Genomic DNA, 20,339 nt, shown 5'->3' with positions numbered 1-20,339 from the left:
GGTATCGGTTAATTGATTTGCTTCCTTTAGTACCATTTTAATTAAGACTTGGAAAAGAAGAGAGCATGTGGTCAGGGAGGGAAGGTATTACCTTCCCTTATTTGTGTAAACAAACATTTCTTTTGCATCATTTCATTACTTGACAGGAAATAACAATGAAAACAAACAAACAAACAAAGAAGGATAACTTACAAGCAGTAGGGGGGAAAGGCCTGGAGAATAATAATCATGATCAGCCAAAGGCACTGGACTGGAAAATACAAAAATCTGCTCCGCGTGATGTAAGAGAAGAGCCAGATTCAACTCTTTCCAAACCGAAAGGACAGCAAATTTCCTAACAATCAAAACAATTGAAATCTGAATCTTCTTTGGTGTCTCACTCTCATGGCTATAAGTGAAGAATCAGAACATTTTAGTCAAGTATTTTTTTGTTTGTATTTTACAACCACACTTAAATAAATACAAAATAAGATTATTACAAATACTTCCACTAGCTATTCTCAAACAGGAAAACACAAACAAAGGACACCTACCAAATCTGCTTAATAAAAAGATGTTTATGCTCACCTACAAAGAGAAATATAAATGGAATGTGAATCAAAGAAAGGGCAAAGAGGTGTAGCACTGTATGATGACACAGACCAGGTATGGAATACCAAGTGCCTGCTAATGCTGAATCATAGAACCACAGAATCATTAAGATAGGAAAGGACCTGTAAGATCATCTAATCCAACCGCTGACACCATGCCCACTAACCATGTGCCTCAGTGCCACATCTCCATGTTTCCTGAACACCTCTAGGGACGGTGTGTGACTCCTCCACCTCCCTGGGCAGCCTGTGCCAATGTATCACTGCTCTTTCTGAGAAGAAATTTCCTAGTTCAGAATAAAAGTTCACCTTCTCCAGAAACCTCTTTGCCACAGTGGCTAGTAACAAACACTTGCACAAAGTCTAAGCCCAGCAAAAACATGCCTCTACTTTCCTAGAATATACTACTGGCCTCTAGCATGCTTCTGTTTAGCATCACTAAGCCAAAAGAGATGCTGTTGAGTTTGATATCTTCAGATGTACTTACTTTCCATAATCAGAAGTAGTGGATTCCATAGAAAATATATCTACTAAAAAAACAGAAACATTTACCCTCACTGTTACTACATTCATGAATTTCCATGGTCTCTACTCCCACGGTGTGAAAGCAATTCCCATACTCCTAAGAAGGCATGTTCACAATTTATAGAGAGGGGAAATGAGACATGGAGGTGCCAAAGTGCTGTGCCAAAGGCCAATGCAGCCTCAGCAGAGCAGAGAATACAGACATTTTCCAAGTCCAACGTGGGAGACCTAATTATTATTATGAGACCATCATTCTTCTTTACTGCTGCCTCCAAGAAAAATACTGCTTTTGGAATGGTTAGGTGTTAAGTATTTCACCTTATTGAATATTATTGGTCTTGATTCTCATATTTCAGGCTTTAAGCCATCGAATATCCCTATGCTTTCATTCACAGCTGTATCAAGCACTAAGAGCAAAGTCAGTGTTATCGCTCTGGGGTTGAATGCTGTGCGTAATAAAAACAAGCCCAAATGCTTCACAGGCAAACTGTGGCACAGTGTGCAGGTCATGTCTTCTGCATTTAGTTATAAAAATATCTTCCCTCTTACAAGTCATGCAGTGCTTGCAGGAGGCCAACGATGTTTCATCTGCATTCCTTACACCGCTGCTGGCAGCACTCTATCATCATGCAGGAAATCCATAAAGCCGTTCACTTTACAGATCAGATTCCACTTCTTGCTATCAGAAATCTTTCTAAGTCAATGAACAATTAAAATAATTACCTTTAATCATATTCTTCAATTACTCCACAGCACCAAGGGAAGACTCACTGGACTGGGACCAGATGCAAAGATATTCTGCTGTGATTAAAACTAGCTGAGTTGTTCCAGTGACGATAAAATACAGACAATTCGCCCCCTCTGGGAGAAACCCCTGTACATTTTAAGCAGTTTCATATTTAACGTCATTAGAGTGGCTCAAAGGAATGAATGGATACCTGTGGGGACTCCTTCAAAAGAGGTGCCACTTTGAAAGGAATATAAAGCAGAAAACAGCTACTCAGAAGCAAAGGCTGCTGCATATTCACAGGATGAGCAAAGCAGTTGTCAGTGCTGGGCAGGCTGGTTGATGAATCTATCCTCATCCTCCAGCAGCTCTGTGCCTCTGGGGGCTTGCTGTCTCTACTCAGGCCTTTATATGGGACAGTACTGGTGGCTTTTTGTCCTGGGGGTAGTTGCAGGTTGGCAGAACAGTCAAGGGACTTGGCCCGAGAACGCCAGGGGAATTGCTTTTGATAACAAACCAATGACAGAAAGGAGAACTAAATACAAAAGAGACCTGACTGGCGTTGAGAAGTACAGAAAGTGACTGCAGAAGAACAGATATAATACATGAACAAGCAATCACTTCAAGGCAGTGTTGTAACCAATTCAGAACCAACAGCGAAAGCAGATTGCTGCCAATAGACATTATTTAATTTGAAGTTTTATACTAGCTAATACTTTACTTGAGATATCGGGTCTTCAAAGTGCATGGTTGTGGCAAACCCCCCTCTAAGTTAAAATATATCGTGCTCTTGGGCTTATAGAGAATAGCTAGAAGCTCTGATCTCTGCTACAACATACAGGCTCAGAAACCAGGAAATCAATAGTAATATTAGTAATTAATAGTAGTAATAATAATTAAAAAAAACAACCAAACACAAAACTTCTAAATTGTCAGGGCTATTTTGTGCCTGCTTGCAGACATTTGAATTTTCAGAGTTGCAAACACAGGCTTCGTAATGGCAGGCTCACACCAGCTTGCTACTGGAGAGGCAGTCACTTCCCAGTGACACACATCAAGCCCAAGAAGTGTCTGTTGTACCAAGGGCAGAAGTCCTTTTGGACTTGGTGTCCAAAATGTCTGTGCCCGGACAGACCAGCTCACGCCAGGCTGAGAACCTGCAACTTGTTGCACAGTGAGTGTCCCACCTTGGCTCATCTCTGCTCAGTGCTGGAGCTTGAACCGAGCAGCATCCCAGCAACATCCACTAAAACTGGGCAGTCCCAGAGCAGATGTCGAAGCCTTCTCTTCAAGGAGAATTCATGTGGTATAGCCACCAGCAGTCCCTAAGGCACATTTTGCTGAAGGGTTTAGCACAATTCAGAACTTGTCATGGCTACAAGTGGTTTTAATTCTTCTGTTGAGTTTAGTGGGAACAAGATGAAGATATGACTGCACCATCTGTGTAAGCCATAGATGTCTTCCCACCCTGACTAAGGAAAAATAAAAAACCTCATCTTGTGGCCTTGATTATTCATGAAGTAAGAACCAGTCATGGGCCTAGCGGCATGTGGCTTTTCAGGCACCTTCCTTGGGAATGCCATTGATCTGAAACTGGAAGGAGCTAAGAGAGACTTGTCCTCAGAGGGACCAAAAAAAGCATCCACAGCTCAGGGTGAATCCAGAAGCAGAATCAGAATCAGAATCAGACCAAGTAACAGCTGCTAGCTCCCCGCTCCCAAGCTTTCCTACTGACTTATTTATTATCTCCTCCTGCGTAATTTGTCATAATCTCTGACTCGTCAGGCCAATTAATCATGCTTCAGAAAAAATGAGATTTCTCACAAGGAGATTATCTGTCTCTGACAAACAAGGGATAATTCAATTAGTTTCTTTTTCTAAACATTTATTAACTGGTTTTGGTAAATTAGTCCTTTTTGTAATTTAGCTATAATTTAGGAAGATTTAATATGTCATTAGGCACACCAAATTCTGTGATAATATAACATTATGGCTGAGATTTTAATTGCCCCAGAGTCAGGAACTATACATAAATGGCCTGATTCCCACATGGAAGCAGCTGATAGGAGGTGCACAGAGCTCTACAGAAATTCTCCTTAAAATCTCTTTTTCCATGAGTTAAGCACATGCTAAAGGACTCTGGAGAAAAGGATGCTTTCTCTGATTTGGGTAAGAACTGTCAGATAGAGAAATATTTGTGTATTTGTTTGCAGATCTTTTACACTACACAGTTTCATAGTATACATGGACTTAACTCCCCTAACAGTTCTCAAAGATGCTATTTCCCTAGAAAAATCCTAGTATCTAACCAGCAGCTGATGGTGACCTGCCAGCTGAGAATGTCTTCTATTTCATTCTGAAGGAGAACGTCAAAAGGAGTTATGTTTTTTAGGCATTCTGGACTCTTCCAATTGATAAGATTTCGAGGCATTAAAGAAGTCAACATCACTTCATACTGAGGGTAAAAATCAATCTTTTGCATGCTGGGGAAATCAAAAGCAAATCAAAGCACCTGAGTCATGTGGGAATTATAAAGCATATGAGAAGAATCAGATTCAGTGTTAAAGCAATGTTGATTAGTTTCTCACAGCAGAGTCACATTGACTTTCTCCAAACTGAAAGTGTAGAGTTGGCTCTGAGGTGGATTCATCTCTGCACCTTGTAGGCTGCAGCCTGGCTGTGGCATGGGTGCAAAGCTTCACACCTGGTCGCTGGAGCTGCTGAACTCAGGGCACATTCCCTCAGCACATCTTTACAAACAATACATTTGAAAGCAAGAACCCACTATGAAGTGATGGGATTTCTGGAATCTTCCCTTTCAGAGAATTTTGGAGCTCCATTCACAGCAGCCTCCTCCCACCAACTTCTGACTAGGTCAGCCTATGTCAGAATGTGACAAAAGGGCAGAGGCCACCAAGACAGCTCCGTTCCAGTCACTTTCATAAAGTCAGGAAGCTGGAAAATGCCCATTCTTCTCTCCAGAGTGGATCCTGGTGCCTAAGAAGACACAAAAACCTGTTTGAAGATTTTTCCAAGACTGGGGTGTTCTCTAGATAACTCTTTATAGATTACTTGACACCTAACTATAGCTTATTTAGCTAAAAAGCCATTTAAGCACACAACACAAATCTGTTCAGAACCGGACTACAGTAGTTCTGCTGCACCCAAGACAAATTTGCTTACACTTGAAGAACACAGAACACATGGCAGGAAAAGAGCCTATTCAGTTCACCCTATCAGGCTGCCATAGCCAATGTATGCCAATTCTGTGGTAAGCCACATTTAAGAAAACAGAGTTTTTTACTGCAGGCAGCTGCCTTCTGACTCCCCAGTTGGAACAACTGGTACTCATTTGCAGCTGAGGTGACCACGGTAATCCCCAAACCTGCATGATCTCATTCTCTACCTACTTTGAAAATAGCCATTGCTAGCGCAACAGAGGAACATACACTCCTGGAAAAAGCCAGGCTTTGTAACCACTCTGCCTGTGTCCTTGTTTAGGGAAAATAAAAACTTTTCTTAATTTTGTTTTATGATGAACATACTCCAGAAGCCATTGGGTGGCATGCTGTGCACTAGTTTAAAGCCATAAATTTGTATTTGAAATAACTGGCTTTTTTCATGTGTTGTTTCAAGTGGTAATAGAAGGAATGATTGTCAAGTGGTAATAGGAGGCACTCAGCTACACCAACAAAAACTGGGAGACTTCATGGAATTACTGCAGGAAAGAGTAATGCGGACAGAAGGAGAGCAGAGCCTATGTATTTTTTTAATTTAAAATGTTCCTATATTTAACTACATCCCCAAACTCAGTAGTTATTACTACTAAGGGATCTATTAGTTAATAGTCAAGGACTGTTCTGGAAAAAGCCCAGCTCACCTCAGTGGGAATTGTGCCTGAGTAAACTTCCCACTGGAGCATGCAATACTCCTTATGTACTCACACTCACAAGTATTAGCAGAACTCTGTATCCGAAAACTATTTCATTAACTCTCAAAGGTGTCAGCAGGGGCAAAGCTTTAAAAACTGTCAGGACAAATTCTCTCTGTCCGTTTTTGGTCTGAGTAGTGTCCATTAATGCTCCACAAGCAGCTGGACGAATGCACAGCCCTGGCCTGCAGGGTGCATTAAGATCTCTTAACTTTTCTTTTCACCAATGCCACTCCAGGGCATAGAGAAGATAGGTGGAAAGGTAAATGCCCCAGGGAAAAAGTACTGTTCCAGCATATGTGGGGCTGTGATGGTAGGAGATGTACAGAAGGAAATGTTCAGCTTGACAGAGGTTTGTGCAGAGTAATACCGACAAGTTTGAACATCATATTTACAGTCTGTCAGTCTGCCAGGCTTGGCATTATCTCAGGACAGCATACAGTACCGGGGGAGAACTGAACCAGAAAACTATTCTGCACGAATTCAGAAAAGCATGAGTAAACTCTCTTCCAGTGAAAACAAACCTCTGAGAAGTCCTGCACAGTCTCCACAGCTAAAAACAATTTTTCCTCTCAGAAGGATACTGGGCAGAAAGTCAATTTATTTCTGATAAAAGTTGGATACAAAATCAAGGTTTTTAACAGTCTTCAATTAAGATAGCCAAGACTCTCACAATGGAAATGGATTGCAGAAACTCACATCATACGACAGAACATACAGGCAAGATGTTTTTAAGGCAAGAAAATAAAATGGATAAAAGGCAAAAGTGTTTGCAATTGCTCTAAGACTTGACAGTTGGATTATTTTTCAGAAGAAGAGAGGAAGGTCCCTGATAAGAGAAGATTTCTTCATCGGCATATAAGACATGCATACACATATAGTCAGAGGCAGACTAAGAAAAGACCCAGATATAACATCTGGCAAAACATCTGGAATCTGCCAAGCAAAGGAAGTCACCCAGACTTGACTAAATCTTAAAGAGTGCAGACTGCTCTGATACAGCAGCTATGAGCGTATATAAAAAACACTCTTAAGTTAAGAAATCAAGACAGCTTGCACATGGATCAGCAAGCCCAAAACATCAGTACGTGACAGCACATGAGCCACAGCCATACCCAGAGCACAAAACAATGTGAGAGTCACAGTTCTCAACGAGCTTTCAAGCAAGGCCTGGAAGTTCAATGATGGCAACACCAACACTGTTACTCCTACAGAAGTATAGGCAGTATGGCTACAGACTGGGACTTGGCTGCCAACTGCAGGATGCTTATTGATTTTGTTGGTGATTTGCAAATCAATAAATGCTGGGAATGTTGTTCACACTACAGTGGTAACAAAATAAATCAAAGGCAAGACTCCAGTAAAGAACTATATGAATTAGATGTATGGATGTTTAGCTGGAAACAAGGTGATTTTCTAAGCCTGGGTGAAGAAAGAAAATCTTACTGAAGATCTTAAAGTCTGAACAAGACAGAACATTCATTGCACAAGGAGTGATTGAAACAACTAGAGAAGATTTAAGGGTACCTTTCAGGCAATTAGGAAGCTCCCAAAAAGTGCAGAACAGAGCAGAAGGGACACAATTGCCTCAAGACAGGCCTCCAGAAAAACTTCTTTGGGAACAGGGGGAAGAAGAACCAACATGGCTGTTGAACATCTGTCTGGTTGCTGCAGTGAGAAAACATACAGAACTCCTGGAAAGACAGAAATTCCCTGAACACATGCTGATAAAACAGAAATCATAGTATGGCTCAGGAAATTATCATTTTTAAATTTAAATTTTAAATGTGCTTTTGCACGTTTTATTAATCCATAGAATGTGCAGCATTTAAAAAAGGAAATATCCTATCTAGAAAGAACTACAGATGTAAGTAATTAGTGGCACATTGCTCACATTTCATCGTAAAACAGATGTGTGTATTATTTTAATTACAATGACTAATATAACATATGCCCTTTATATATAACATTTTCTGTGAGTCAGTGCTTTAAGTATGTTCTAGTTTTATTTACTTTCCTAAGTTCAGTGTTGGAGAAGGAAAGTATAGTTTTTACATGCTAACTGTTCAAAAAAACAGAAAATGTCTCTGTGCATTATTGGAAACCTGTGTTTTGGTGGTACACATTTGCAACTGCTAAGAGGAATGTTATGATCTCTGGCTTCACTCAAATTACTTCTTCTTAATGATAATATTTCCTTATCCTGGGGATAGGTCACAAACAATTATGGAACATTTTGTAGCCCACATTGTATGCTGTGACTTTTAAAAGATAGTATCATGCTTCCCTTTTTCCCCTACAATCTTTTTCTTTAGAGTGATGTTCAAACATATTCCTTTTTGAAAACCACTTTTTTGTGCCACGGCCCATATTATGTATTGGTCATTTTACACTGCAGTAACTTTTCAGTTAAAAAAATTAACTGCTTTTGCACCAACAGTCAGAGAGGAGTCTCTTCAAAATATAAATAAATCAGACCATAGAATTGTGGCAGACATTCAGAAAGCTACTAACAAATTTCATGAGTCAACCAGGCAGAATTCAGGTGCTTTCACTTACCTTCCCTCTTTAATACTAGAAGTTCTGCAGGTTCAGACACGACTTTGTGTTTAAGATCAGCATGATGTGTGTTGTGAATCCCAATGAAAGAGCCGAATCCTGCCCCTCTCTGGTTGTGTCTGCGTGGCCACGCAGGCACACACACACACTTTTGAAATGTAATCCCACAAACTCATAGAATGCCACAGAGAGGTATTGGCTATATTTACCAAGCAATCCTTATCCAAACCATGGAAATATTAATATGGAGAGCCTGAAGTATTTTAACCAAAAGATGATGCATGTATATAGGCATTATAAGTTTCACCCTCTGACACTATTTTCTCCTGTCAGATCCACAAAATAAAAAAGATTATGAAGTACAGTCATGGACCATTTTAGCAAGTATGTTGTAAATCACTATGGTGGCAAATCAGCAAATGGCACTCTTCTGTCCCCAAACTCTCAAAATGTCAGCAAATGCCTTTATCCTGCTGCGAAAACTACCAGTCAACAGAGATGTAAGGCTATGGATAACTACTAGCCTATGTGCATGAGCTCAAGTGTATCAGCTCTTCTATTGCTCTCAGCACTGCTGTGTCACATTTGCTGGCATTTTCCCAAAGTTTCATACCTGACCTTTTAATAATTTCACATTTTAAGTTCAGATTGACATATTGCTTGTCACTGCACTCAGCCGTTGCTTATGGTACCTTCCTTCAGCAATTTCCATCACAACCCTCCACTCCTACTATTAATAACTTTGACAGACTGTAACTATCAGAACAAAAATATTCTATGCATGGCCTCTCCAACAGGAGTTGTTTTCTTTTCTGACTGAGCAAATATTAGTCATCTGTTTGAAAACCAGAGAGCTTTGCCAAAATCTGACTTAAAAACAACACAAGAAACTTCTAATCTCTCCATAGGTGGGAAAAAAAATCAACTGTCATACTTCCAGGGAGTAATGTAGAGTTCAGAAGTGTCTTAACCAAATAGTAGAGAATCATTCATACAGGTTTTCCATCATTTAGAGAGCGCAGAGGAAAGCCCCCTTTTGTATTTGCACAGAGGAATTTTGCAGATGCTTGCTTTTGATTCTGCCCACGTCCCTGCTGCCCTGCACAGACATTGTTTCATGTAGCCATGGAGCCAGCAAACCAGGAGGACACAGCCAAAAGAGAGTTGGCTGTTGCTACATCACATTACAATCGCTGTGTTGGCTCAAACAAGACCTCCCCTCTTCCCCCAGGCAGCGTCAGTATTTGGGTAACTTTCTACAGCCCACTGCTGAGGCAGTTGTCCTCTCTATGCTGCAGAAGGTATATGAGGATCTTTTGTTGTTTTGTCATATGAGGAGAAGAAAGCAAGAAAAAGGGATTGGGTTCTTTTTTATTTTTAATATGTGCTCCAAATTTGAAGTTTATGAAAGATTATTTTTGAGACTGAAGAAATGCAAACTAGTTTTGCGACGTGGCAACCCTATATCTTATCCAAGTGGCCAAAACACTGCTAAGAAAAATATGTTTGGTTAAGGGGTTTATTCCAGCAAACGGTATGTTCAGTATGCAAAATGTGCCTTCTCTCATGTTCTCTGCAAAGAATCATTTAACAAATAGCACCTAAATTTATGTACTTTGAGAAAGGAAAGATAAAGACATTATTTTCCTCCTTATTTTTACATTTAAGGGAAAGAATGTGAAGAACACATGATATTCAGCAACTAATAGCTATGTGAAGGAGATGCCTTACTACAGCATTTTATTTTTATCTTAAAGGCAGATACTGTACATCTGCATCTACAACAAGCAAAAGGCTATACCTTAAAACATCCAGTATTTGACAGGCATAAAAGTCAATTGTTTTGTTTATTCAAAGCTGTGCCAAAAATTCTTCAGAGCAATTACTGTAGAAACACAAGCAAGGTAATTTTTTTCAGCACTTCATGGGCCTGCTGAGTAACTGGATGGGATTCCTTCAGTATTTCACTGCTCAATGGAAAACATAACCACGTGCCTCATCTGTAACACCTCCTAAAGCTCAGAAGCCCAAATTTGGCCACTACTCAACCACAGATAGCATGCAAATTTGTATGGAGCTTATGGCTTGAACTATCCCTGGTAAAGATCTTTACTGAGAGATTTCTTTAAGAGACAGTATGGTTTTTCTTCTGATTTAAAGTACAGAGAATTTGTTTTGAAGTTAGCAGCTGCCAAAGTGTAGCAAGACCATTCCTGATGAGAGAGCAAAAGGCAAGCACATCTTCCAGGGACATTCCTGAGGTTAGAGAAGGATTCCCTGCTTTTCTGACAACAAACCATGCTGTGGGTACGTGTGTGGGTACTTTGCTTCCAGGCTGGAATGTTTTAAAAAATGCAAAACAGAAATACATCCAAATCTAATAAAAGCAGAAACACAGGAGAGTCTAGGAGGGGATGGTAGAAAATGGAGATAAGGAGCAAGGTGCTATCTGTGTCTGAATGGGGAAAGGTACCTTGTTATTCCTTGGGATGTGAAGAGCTGAAGTGCCTTTTCTATTGCATGTTCAAGGATTTAGTATTATAAGGGAGAAAACATAGAGAGAATGTGAGATGGTATCGAACAAGAGGCTAATAAAGCTCTCTGGATCTCATTTAGTTCAACATCCTTCTGAAGAGCTGCTTGGCCACCCTTAAACTATTTCTGACACATGTTTGCGTAGTCTACATCTAAAATCTCCCATAAGAAGGGCCCCTAAGCTCCCTATTCCAGCCCTTAACTAAACTTGTGGTTAGAAAATATTTTCTGCTATCTAATCTTCCTTCCTGCAATTTAGATCCATATTTTCTCATTTTACTGTCAGTGGATGTGAAGGGTTGTTTACTCCCTCTTATTGCAAGAGCCCCAAAATACCTGAAGATTTATTATACCTCCCAGTCTCCACTGAGAAATCCAACTCTGCAGCATTTCCTCACAGGCCATGTTCACTAGAGCTGTGACCTTCCTTGAATAATGCATTTTTTTTTTTTTCCCTAGCTGTCAGCTTCAGGTCTTTCCAAAGCTGAGATTGCAGTTTCTAAAGTCACAGCAGTAGTTTGGTTCCATTTGTTAGAGTTTCACAGCCAGTTTTCCAGACATCTTGGAAGAGGCAGATTCTCAATGTATCATAGGTTTTTAGGTAGGAAGAATAGTAACTAAAACATAGGGAAAAAAATGTATTAGTTAGAAGCAATACTTGAGCCATTTTGGTTTATATCTCATCTACCTCTTCATTATTCACCTTATGTAAAACCATCATTCCATAGTCATTCATTTCTGGACACCAACTCCAACTTCAATCCTCAATGTGTGGTGGGGTAAGGACAGATCAGAAATGCCAGGAGCAGGCAAAAGGAGCACTTATTGTGGTATTTCTGGCCTGAGCAGAGCTGTCAGGCTGCAGAACTGATGTGGAGACCTTTATTCTTAAGATTAATCCTGGCTGAATTTAATAATCTGGGAAATTTGTTGCAGAGGATGTGGAATGTTTGGATAATGGATAATAAATCCAGATATAATCAGACAAATGCTAGACATGTACATTGTACGTTCTGATATGAATTCACTGCTTCTGTTGGTGTGATTTTCCATGCAAGCTGTGTAGCACCAGTTGAGAGCACTGGCTGTTTGAGAGCCTCCATGTGGGCTTCTAAGATCTATTTAATCTCAGAAAGCTTTCCCTCCACAAGCATTGTGCTTTACTGCTACCAAGGCCACATCCAGCATCACCCTGGTCAGGGAGGCAAATCTACACTGGCAAACCTTATCTTTCTTGATGTTGACACAACATCTTTGCCAAGAAAGTAAGTGCTGCAAATCATTTGAAGCTGGAAAGGTCTCCTGGGAACACAGTACTGTGTGCCTGTCTTGTGCATACTACTCTTCTCCAAGCATTTGCTGACAGCCAGAGTCAGAAAGAGGGCACTGAGCTGGGTGGATCACTGCTCTGTACTGTGAGAGCCATTCTTACCCCCTTCCATGTGATAAAGAGGTCACAAGACATCTCTTAAAGATCCAATGTTGCTAGCACAGGGTGTGCAGAAGGCACAGAGCAAATCCCACGAGGCAGCAGATATCACCGACATACCAGGTCACACTTCACCAGACTCAGTCACATCACTTACTGTGGAGGCAGATGAACCAAAGCAGGAGCCATTACAGTACAGGACCAGGGCAGAACACTCACCATGCAGCCCTGGGGTCTGTACCTCTTGAAGCTAGGCAGACTGGGATGAGCAGGCTCCTAGTGGGCAGCTTGGCGAAAAGCAGGAAGAATGTTTTAGCTGGGACACGTGCCTAATGAGAGTGCATAGCCAAAACATATTAATGTACTGAAAAGGCTCTGAAATCTATCTTAGCATGACATGTGCTCACATACTGCCAGAAATAAGGACAGCTAACATCTGCATTTTCATATATTTAGAGAACAGAGATGGAACTGCAATAGATTTTTTAGGGAGCCTTAATGACACTGCTATCTACTGCTATATGAAGCCGAGATTATGCCTTTGTGCATGATGATGCATAGTAAGACACAATAAGACTTAATCAGATTTCAGCAACTTGCTTACCTGTAAAGAAGTAGAAAATACAGAGGTTGTCTCATATGATGGAAGCTCTTAGCACTTGTGAAACACCCACAAATCTTATTTATGCAGGTTTAGCAGTGCCCTCCAAATTGTTATGACCAAACTTAAAACAAGACCTGAAAAACCCATAATAAATATCCTTTCTTCTTATGCAAACCCAAATGCAATCAATCATAAAAGTAGTAGCAGAAGCAAGTTTCCTGGACTCAGTAATGTACTCTCATTTAAAGAAAGATAAAATGGAAAAACCATAGAATCATAGAATGGTTTGGGTTGGAAGGAACCTTTAAGATCATCTAACCCCCCTGCTATAGGCAGGGATATCTCCCAATAGACCAGGTTGGTCAAAGCCCTGTTCAGCCTGGCCCTGAATGCTTGGCTGGATGGGGCTTTGAGTAACTTGTTGCAGCGTCAGTTCTCCGAATAGGATTTCATTTATCCAGGAAACATCCTACAAAACTATCAGATCCTACCCAGGTACATCAGCAGCATTCATAAATCTGAAAGAAAAGGGGAAAGTTAAAGGTGTCCTTTTGCAGTGTCTGTATTGTCTATACAGACAAACAACTGCGAACCAAAACTGTATTTTCCAAACACCAGTCTACAACGTAGCCAGGGAGAAGTATCAGGGTAGAATTTTTAATCCCAGACCAAGTTATTACACAGCTTTGGACTGTTAAAATCTAAAGTTAATTTAGCCTATTAAAGGGATGGGAAAATCTGGATTCAGATCCAAGCTCCCTCCATACTTGGCAATATGAACAGGTCTGGATGTTCTCCATCTCTAATCACTAAACATTCATTTGCAATCAGGATTCTCTGGGCCATAGACTTACCTGCTGCTAGATTCTTAAGACCTGGCTGTAACTGCCTTCACTGGAAGGTTTGGGCAGGCAGGGAGCATCCTGCATGAAGTGCGGTAGGCAGAGAATGGGCATGTTTGGAAAACCTATGGGATGATAGAAAGCAGGAGGCTGTGGCTACCTCCCCTGATTGTGGCTGTGCATGGAGGAGCAACCTGCCCAGCAGAGCTCACCTCAAGCATGAGCCCCCACCAACTCTGCTCCATGGGCGGAGGGCTCCAGGCTCCATGAAAAAAGGAGCCCTGACCTGCGTCAGCTGCTCCAGAGTGCTGAGCAGGCACTTTCCTCCTCCCAGCAGGCCTGTCCTGACAGGAAACTGGGCTGTATCACTATTGCCAGAGCTGAGGAAGCAGTATCCTGCGGGGCAGAGGCCCAGCTCGCCTGTGTCAGCACATGTCCAGCAGAGCTGGGAAGGTGCACAGGCTGACGCAGCCCTGCAGGAATTGCACTGCACACTCCTGAGGCCTCTGAGATCTCTGGTGCACAGATTGTGACCCTATCAGGTCAGCAGCACGGACAGACTGAAGAAAACATTTTATAAAAGCAGAAGAGTAAGTTTTATAATGCAGCATAATGGGTTGAAGGAGTGAAAGACTTTAGCAGTGAAATAATGCAAACCATACAGTTGCAGCCTTTCATCCGAGTTGCCGAAGTATTTACAGTCCCTTCCCAGGCCCTTCCAATCCAGTCAGAAGAAGTTTACAGATCACCCAGCTGCAGCCCAGAGTTGGGGCCAACTTGAGTCAAAGCATCCCAGAAGTCAGCACAAATCTGAGAAGATGGTGGGGGCAATGGTCTGTGTTTCCTCACTATTTGCCAGCCTGACTAGTGCTGTCTTGCCCAGAAGTACATCCAAAAACAATGGTAATAGGCTTATTAAGTATGTAAAGTGCTGTATTGCCCAACAGATGCATCTGAAATGCAGATCAGTGGCAACAGAGAGGCTCATGGGTCCTGCTTCCAGCTGAGAAAAGCTCACTCTTGGTAAAAGACATACAATGTCAGCATTAAGTTTGTTTATTTATGTCATGACAAGTACAAAAGAATTTAACTTGAACCACTTCTAAAAGCGCTTTCAGAAATTAAAAAGAAACACCTCTTTAAGAATAAGGAGCACTTCTCTCCCTGCTATATTAACAAAAGCGTTTCAGAGGAGGAGAACCCAACTAAATGCTCTACTCAATACAGAAATACCACAACACACATCCAGAGGTTGCAAGCTGCAAAACAGAGGTAGCACATTTCAGTGAGCTCACAAGCACATAAGACTGGAGAAGCCCAGGTGGGCCTCTAACTTCTGTCTATGTTGAACCACAGGCAAACACAACACAGTAGGTCTTCTCACCCACTGATTGATTCCCACAGCTCATTAGGGTTCTTGATGCAATTAGAAGAATTTAGCGCCACTGATAATGCGTGGTTGCAAAGACAGATATTGATTGAGGCTGATTCTCACAGTGCACTTTTAGGCTACCTAGGTTCAGGTACCCATAGGAGAGCTTAGGTATACCTTGTTGATATCTTTACATCAGTATTTTGTATACACCCTTAAAAGATTTTAGACTGAAGGAATTTATGATGTGGGGTGAGGCACGACAAGCAGAACGATATAAAGTAGTGCTAGAAAGCCCATTCAAGCCAGTAGTTTTCTTGCAACAAGGGCATACAGCAAATGCTTTGGTAAAGAATATAGAAAACCAGTCATCCCTAGTTCACCTTTTAGTCAGCATTCCAGGGATGTCCACAGCTAGATCTTCCATTAGGACCATCAAAATAAGTAACTGCTGGTGCAGCTTTTTGTGAATTTGCCCACTTCTTTTGAATTAGTTTCTCTCTTTGATAGAATTTTCCTTTTCTGAGTTAAAGGAGTAGATTTAAACCTACAGATCCCTCCTTCCACATCTATTAAAGAAAATGTTCTGCCTCATAAGGATCAGATGAAGCATGCGCTGATTTTTCTGTGAGCATAAATGCAGACGTACTATTCTGCCTCAGGGATTCCTAGGAAAGGGGTGGAGCAACTAAATTCTTATTAATTGCTCTATCCATGCAAGTAGGACTGCCAATATGTTTGTATCATCCGCAATTCACACAAGATGAATACTAAAACCAGATACGATCCATCATGGCTGTTGATAGAAGAATTAAGTCCCTGTTTCTGGAGATTTGTGGGCTTTCAAATGATAATCATCAAAAGAGACAGGGGGGAATGGCAGGGGGGCGCTGCCAGGTACCAGCTTCCCTAACAGAGTTGCACAACTTATGCCATACAGAAGCCATCACAGAATGAAAGTACTGGATTAGGATAATTAAGGAAGTGGTAATCATGCTCCATCTTCAGCCACAGCACAATGATTTAGCAGTTCAGCTGCCCCCTTGCCCACCAGTGCCGTTTCAGTCTCTCCATTAAGAGACCCAAAACTCTTCAGTTTACATCTCCTCAGTACAACTCAAGCCTTCCTCACACAGAAAGCAGCTGGAAAACAGTGTCAAATGTACCAAAACAGCTCCTCCAAGTGATGCAGAACTGCAGCCCTCACTTTCTGCCTTCTTTGGGACAAATTCTGGACAGACCTTTCCAGCAAAAACAGTTCAGTGAACTCCTGCCCTTTGATACCAGTCAAGGTGGTGACCAGCAACTTTTAGCAAACACTTTCCTTGTTGTTTTCAGGTCTTTACGAGACTTGGTATCACCAAAGCCTCATTCACTCTGAATGCCATCCTCACTGAGGTTCAGGATGGACTATTAGACTGCACACAGGCTGAGGCAAGGAAACATCCCTTTCCACCAGAGTTATCGCTATATGGCCTGGAACAGAGCTACCAAACAGCTACAGGTGGTGATAGCTATGTATAGGAGCCCAGAATCACATTTAGTCAGCGCCTTTGGAGTATCTTCACAAAGGAGTTAGGTTGAATGGTTCCTTATTGCCTAGAACGTTGCACTATTTGGCAAAATAAACATGGTACTCTTGGAGTGACGCACCTCAAACTGCTGCATCACCAGAGCACAAGTTGTGATGTCGCAGCACAGGTGTGCAAACAGCCTCTAGCATCCATCCCCACCCATACCTGTTGAAGGCTATTCCTCATCCCCAGGCTGCCACCAGCAAAGCCCCTGAAATGGGGGTTGGCTGTTAACTGGAATCTCCTGGAAACAACAGTCCTGCTCCAGCAGATCAGTGGGCATGGGGAATGGGCATCAAAGCCTGCAAAATTTCAGACACTTCCAGGAAAGTGGAGGATGCTGTCCCTGTCCCATGACAAGTTCTCTCACTTGTTCACAAATAAGCTTTCTGTGCATGGAAAGGGGAGCATCCCACTTGCTGTCTGCACAGATCCATGTCCTTTGGGCAGGTTGTGCATGCTTGGAGGGATAGCCAAGCCTGCAGACAGAGCAGCCCCCAGGCCCAACTAATACTTCGCCATCCCAACGAGCTCAGGACATAGGAAGGAAAAGGGAAGAAAAGAGGAGGGGAGTTCCGGAGGGGGCCGGACGGTGGGAAGAGCAAACAAGTAGGGAGGGTAGGGAGAAAGCGGAAAAAAAGGAGGAGAAAGGGGAGGAGATGAAAGACAAGGGGAGAAGGGAGGATCGGCCGGGGAGGAGAGGAGGCAGCCAGCTCAGCGGAGAGGGAAGGGACGGGACCCGGCGCCCCGCGGGCCATGCGTCTCCTGGCCACGGCGCTGGCCGCCCTGCTGGCCTCGGCCCCGGCCCCAGGTAAGAGGCAGCGCCAGCAGCCCCTCCCTCCGGCCGCTGCGGGACCCCGGCGCCGCGGGGTCCGGGAAGGGTCTGGGCAGCGCCCGGTCTGGGGGAGCAGGCAGGAGCCCGGCACGGCACGGCGGCCGGCTCGGCACAGAGGGAAAGGACGGGAGCCGCCGCCCCCGGGTGCTGCTCCTGTATCGCCGCGGCAGCAGCGCCCGCAGCCGTGGGTTCAGAGCGAAACTCCTCGCCTGTACAGCAGCTGCTAGAAAAGCTTTCTCCACCGCCTCCTTTGTCAGGCGGGACAGCGTTCGTACAACTGCAAACAAAGTTGAGGCAAAGAGGAATAGAACTCCCAGATCTCTTGTTATTAAAAACAACCCTCCGCTCAAGCCTTACGCTTCCAAAATTTAATGTGGCTTGGCTAAGGTTGTGTTCTGAAGCTGTAAAAATGGACAAGATTCTGGATCAGAACTTCAGGGCACAGTGGGGATGAGGAGGGTCACTCATTCAATAGTGATAAGAGTTGGATTTAGGATTTCTGCCTTGGACAGGAGATGACAGAGGCAGAGGTTCAGTTCAAGTTCAGTCACTGCAGAAGCACTGTGAGAGAAAGAGCCTCTGACTTGAGAAACTTGCAGATGCAGCCATTCAACTGAAAACAGCTGGTTGCTTTTGGTGATCTTTCTAGCCAGCTCCTAATTATTTTCATTTAAACAAAGAGCTTTGCTTCTTCCTGGCTCATCTGCTCTTCTTACTGTTTAATAGAAACCAAAATAAAGCAAGCTTTGACATTAATATCACTTCACAGAACAAATAGAAGGGCAAATAGTAGCCACCCCACCTGCCTCTGGTCACGCAAATCCAAGACGAGAAGGCAACTACCCTGATGGCATGCCTCTGTAGTCCCCTACATATCAGCAGAGGCTGAGGAAAGAGCCCTCATAGCCCTGAAGGCTGGGCTGTAGATTCTGCCTATTAGTTTCCGTGGAAAAAGGAGTAGGAGGAGGGACCTACATAACACTAATAATGCTAAATCCATGTAGGGTGCAGTAGTGTCCAGGAACAACCCACTCACGTGAGCATCTCTAATGAAGGATCTGGGGTTTTCCAGCAAGCATGCAGCCACCGTGACTGTTGGTCTGTTCTAGCACAGACTGTGGGGACAGCCCTGGCATGTACAGGTTTCTAGCTGCTAAACTGGTAGCTCCTTACTCCTGACAGTGCCATGAATGTATTTGGCTAAGAAATATGGCAGATAACAAAAGTCTAAACCTAGCTAATACTTTCAGAATAGGATTCTTCAAAATGGGATTTAAGTTATAGTACTATGCTTCTGTGACTGTGATGAGACAAGCAGGTGGAAGGTACCAAAGAAACAGCTAAAACACTGGGATGGGAGCAACTAAGTGAACTGATTGCTGATAGGAGAGAGAGATGCAAAGGAATCCTCAAGGTTTGACCCACTCTCCTTCCCTTTTCTATAAATTGTTTCCCTTCTCAAGTAGAAGTAGGACTAAACGCATGCTATACTGGGAAGGCAGAAAAAGAAAGACAGTGATTCCTCACTCAAAGCAGAAATCTGAAGTCTAGGAAGTCAGTGCTGCGTTGGCTGCTCTCAAGTGGTGGAGGAGTCTCCTGTCTTGGCACAGAACCCACTACTAGGACAAACCTCATGCTGGGGCTGATTCAGCAGCAGTTAAAGACAGAACAAACTTAGACAAAAGTGCGTGGGAGCCCTGAACAAGGCTTTTCCTTTCCACATGAGAGGTAAATGACCTCTTTCCTCCAACCATCCACCACTGTTCTACCTCCAGTGGGGGAGGATAGAATCCAATGGATCATTCTTCTGTTTTGTATAAAGCATCACCTGACCCTGCTCAGCATAAAATGAGAAGAGGTCACAGAGAAAGCATCAGAAATTTTGAAAGCTCTTCCCTTTGCTACACCGATAGCTGCAGAAGAAAGATAAGATATGTTTCCCCATACAAGCCTTCAAGCAACTGGCCTTTGCAGCAGATGAGATTTGCTACATGAAAGATGTAAAATTTGATAGTTCCTTACAAAAGAGCACATCTCCTGAGGAAAAGTAGAAGCCCTATTTATAAAATACCAATGTTCGTGTGAGTGTAAACAGTTAGAAAGGGATCAGAGATACCACATACAATGCTTCTTTATTTTCTCACAGAGGCTTCCATCATCACTATATCTGAATTCCTCTGTATTTTCTCTGGAGTACTTTTTGGCAGTGTTCTGCCAAGTTTCAAATTAAGCAATGATTCTTTTGCTTTTTATTTAGGGATAGTATTCTACAATTAATCCTAGCCAGCTTTTTCAAACAAGAAGTTCACATATCAGGAAAGTGACATAATTGTTTTCCTTTACAGTTTTTCGTGACACGTCCATAGTTTCAGTAGAAAAATCTTGTGTTTTGCATTTACCCAAACCACATTTTTATAATCGATTTCTTAAACTTTTGTAGCACAATTATAAGCAACTTAAAAAAATTCTATATTTCTGAACTTGTTTCTTGTTTCCTGAGCAGCACAGTCTTCAAAAATGAAATGTCATTTTGATGGCAGAGGCAGCCACCTTATTTTCACTTCTGCCTGCAAAGCACCAAGGTCCTGTAACTCCAGCATGCAATAAGTGAAGGTTTATGCCTGGAAATCTATGATGGTATTCAGACTTTGTTTTAAATTTCAACATCCCGTTCTTCCTGTGTGCTTTGTATAAATTATCTCTTGATTTGGAGCTCACATTAATTGCACACACAAACTTCATGCACAGATAGTTATAACAATAATTTAAGTCATGCTTAGCTTTCTTAAAGAAGTTTAAAAAATAACATACAACTT

The 20,339-nt window shown here is 42.4% G+C and overlaps 1 protein-coding gene across 2 annotated transcripts in view; it reads left to right on the top strand.

Annotated features, from left to right (window-relative positions):
* Positions 1 to 17,318: 17,318 nt before the first annotated feature.
* The window catches only part of VSTM4 (V-set and transmembrane domain containing 4), a 31,168-nt gene continuing 28,147 nt past the window's right edge, over positions 17,319 to 20,339 (top strand). The window contains exon 1 of one of the 2 annotated variants that reach the window (XM_085229266.1): positions 17,319 to 17,499. In XM_085229266.1, coding sequence (XP_085085392.1) covers positions 17,445 to 17,499 — 55 coding nt within the window. In that variant the 5' untranslated portion in view covers positions 17,319 to 17,444. The remainder of the gene's footprint in view (positions 17,500 to 20,339) is intronic. The other variant, XM_085229267.1, reaches the window with a different exon arrangement.

This window comes from Meleagris gallopavo, chromosome 8 (assembly GCF_905368555.1).
Source record: "Meleagris gallopavo chromosome 8, MGAL_WU_HG_1.1, whole genome shotgun sequence".
Lineage (NCBI taxonomy): Eukaryota > Metazoa > Chordata > Aves > Galliformes > Phasianidae > Meleagris > Meleagris gallopavo.
This window is presented reverse-complemented; position numbering and strand designations above follow the sequence as displayed.